The sequence below is a fragment of the Oryzias melastigma genome, linkage group LG14, assembly GCF_002922805.2.
Source record: "Oryzias melastigma strain HK-1 linkage group LG14, ASM292280v2, whole genome shotgun sequence".
Taxonomy (NCBI): domain Eukaryota; kingdom Metazoa; phylum Chordata; class Actinopteri; order Beloniformes; family Adrianichthyidae; genus Oryzias; species Oryzias melastigma.
The window spans coordinates 27,336,382-27,338,299 of record NC_050525.1 but is presented as its reverse complement, the minus strand read 5'-3'; the positions used below and the strand labels follow the sequence as shown (position 1 = coordinate 27,338,299).

Here is a 1,918-nt window from a genome sequence, read left to right as displayed (position 1 = left end):
GCCTGTTAGAAATGAGACAATCAGAGTCTAGATTGTATGAACGTCCAACAGGCATTTATGGGTCACGTGCACACCCCGTACGTGCAGCTTTTGTGTGCAGTCAGTAGAGCCAGGACTCACACCTTGCTAAGGACTAGAGTGTGGAGTAAGGACACCACACGACAGAATCAACCGTACGACAGAATCACCTGTGCGACAGAATCAACCGTACGACAGAATCACCTGTGCGACAGAATCAACCGTACGACAGAATCAACCATACGACAGAATCACCTGTACGACAGAATCAACCGTACGACAGAATCAACCGTACGACAGACTCACCTGTACGACAGAATCACCTGTACGACAGAATCACCTGTACGACAGAATCAACCGTACATCAGAAATGTGTTACTTCCATCATCCTTATCGTACCTTAACGAGAATGGTGCGTTCCACCTTTTCAATGTCTCCTGATGTGACACGCCCCTCAGAGGACTGCAGATAAAACCATTTTCAAAGACTTCAGGTTTCATCTCTTGGCTGGTTCTCTGATGAAGATCTTCAGCAGGAACATCTGCCTTCTGGGTCACTGCACAGAAAAACGTCGAAACATTCGGAAACTGCTGGTCTCAACAGAAACGGGTCATTAAGGGATCAATATTTGTCCATTTGAGGTGATCAGATTATTTTGGCTCATTAGCTTGTGTTTGTTGTCCGGCTCCATTAGTGAGTGGATGAGCATCTGCTGCTCGTCCACACGGACACGTCTGCAGACGAACGCCAGTTTGACTTCATGGAAACTCTTTTCCTGAACCTCTTCTCTGAACACGAAGACTGTTGATGCGTTTTGACCTCAGGAGAAGCGACTGACAAGTGTCTCCAGAAGACAACTGAGAAAACAATCTTAGGCGGGACGGCGGCGGTGGGGGTTGAGGGGGCGTGTTCAGATGGACATATAAAAGAAGGCAAAGCCCTCCACTCTGCCCTACACCCAGCAGCTGCCCCGGTCTTCCTCGCCGTACAAGAACCTCCTCTGTTCTCCAGGTACGACGTTCTCGCTCTTGCCAGGCTTTTGACAGAAATTTGAAGGCAGTTTTTCCGCTCTGGTCCCCCTCAGGATGGCAGCGCTGTGGCTCCAGACGTTTTCCTTGCTGTGTCTGCTCATCGTGTCGTTTCCAGGCTCCCGAGCCATCCCTCCACAGCACCTGTGTGGCTCTCACCTGGTGGAAGCTCTGTACCTGGTCTGTGGAGACAGAGGCTTCTTCTACAACCCCAAGAGAGACGTGGACCCTCTTGCTGGTAAGCTGAAGGAGCTGCTCCTGAAAGGCTCTGAGCTCGGGCTGCTGTGGTTCCTCATGTTTGTTTGGTCTGGGATGTCCTGTCAAAGCAGCCACAATGATCTGAGAATCTTCTGTAAGCAAACACTGTCTGTCCCATCAGGGTTTCTGTCCCCAAAGATGGGGGGCGCCACAGGTACCGGGAACGAAGTGGCCGAGTTCGCCTTCAAGGACCAGATGGAGATGATGGTTAAGAGAGGTATCGTTGAGCAGTGCTGCCACAAGCCGTGCAACCTCTTTGACTTGGAGAACTACTGCAACTGAGCAGGAACCGGACTCTGCCAGAACCCAACAAGAACCCAGAGCTGGACCACTGCGTCCAGATATTTAAATAAAGTTTTGTGAACTGAAACCTCCTCAACCTTGTGTATTTTTGGCTGTACAATGACAGGAACGCTGGAGTTTCAGCATCTAAGAGGTTTTATCCAAATATTTAACCTTCATTTCACCAGGAAGAGTGAATCTCTGTTTCAAGGGAGACCTGAGAAAGGAGCGAACTGCTCTGTGTCTGAGACTCGCCTTCCACTCACCAACATGAGAACAGACAACAATAATTATCGATAAAGATGCTGAAAACTCTTCCTTTCCTTTGCTGG

General features: G+C 49.4%; 1 protein-coding gene across 1 annotated transcript; it reads left to right on the top strand.

The window, feature by feature from the left end:
• Window positions 1-882: 882 nt before the first annotated feature.
• On the top strand, window positions 883-1,678 carry ins (preproinsulin). Its single transcript, XM_024264445.2, has 3 exons — window positions 883-1,029; window positions 1,103-1,284; window positions 1,426-1,678. The coding sequence occupies exons 2-3, from the start codon at window positions 1,104-1,106 to the stop codon at window positions 1,584-1,586; spliced, it is 342 nt and encodes a 113-aa protein (XP_024120213.1). The 5' UTR covers window positions 883-1,029; window position 1,103; the 3' UTR covers window positions 1,587-1,678.
• Window positions 1,679-1,918: the final 240 nt, after the last annotated feature.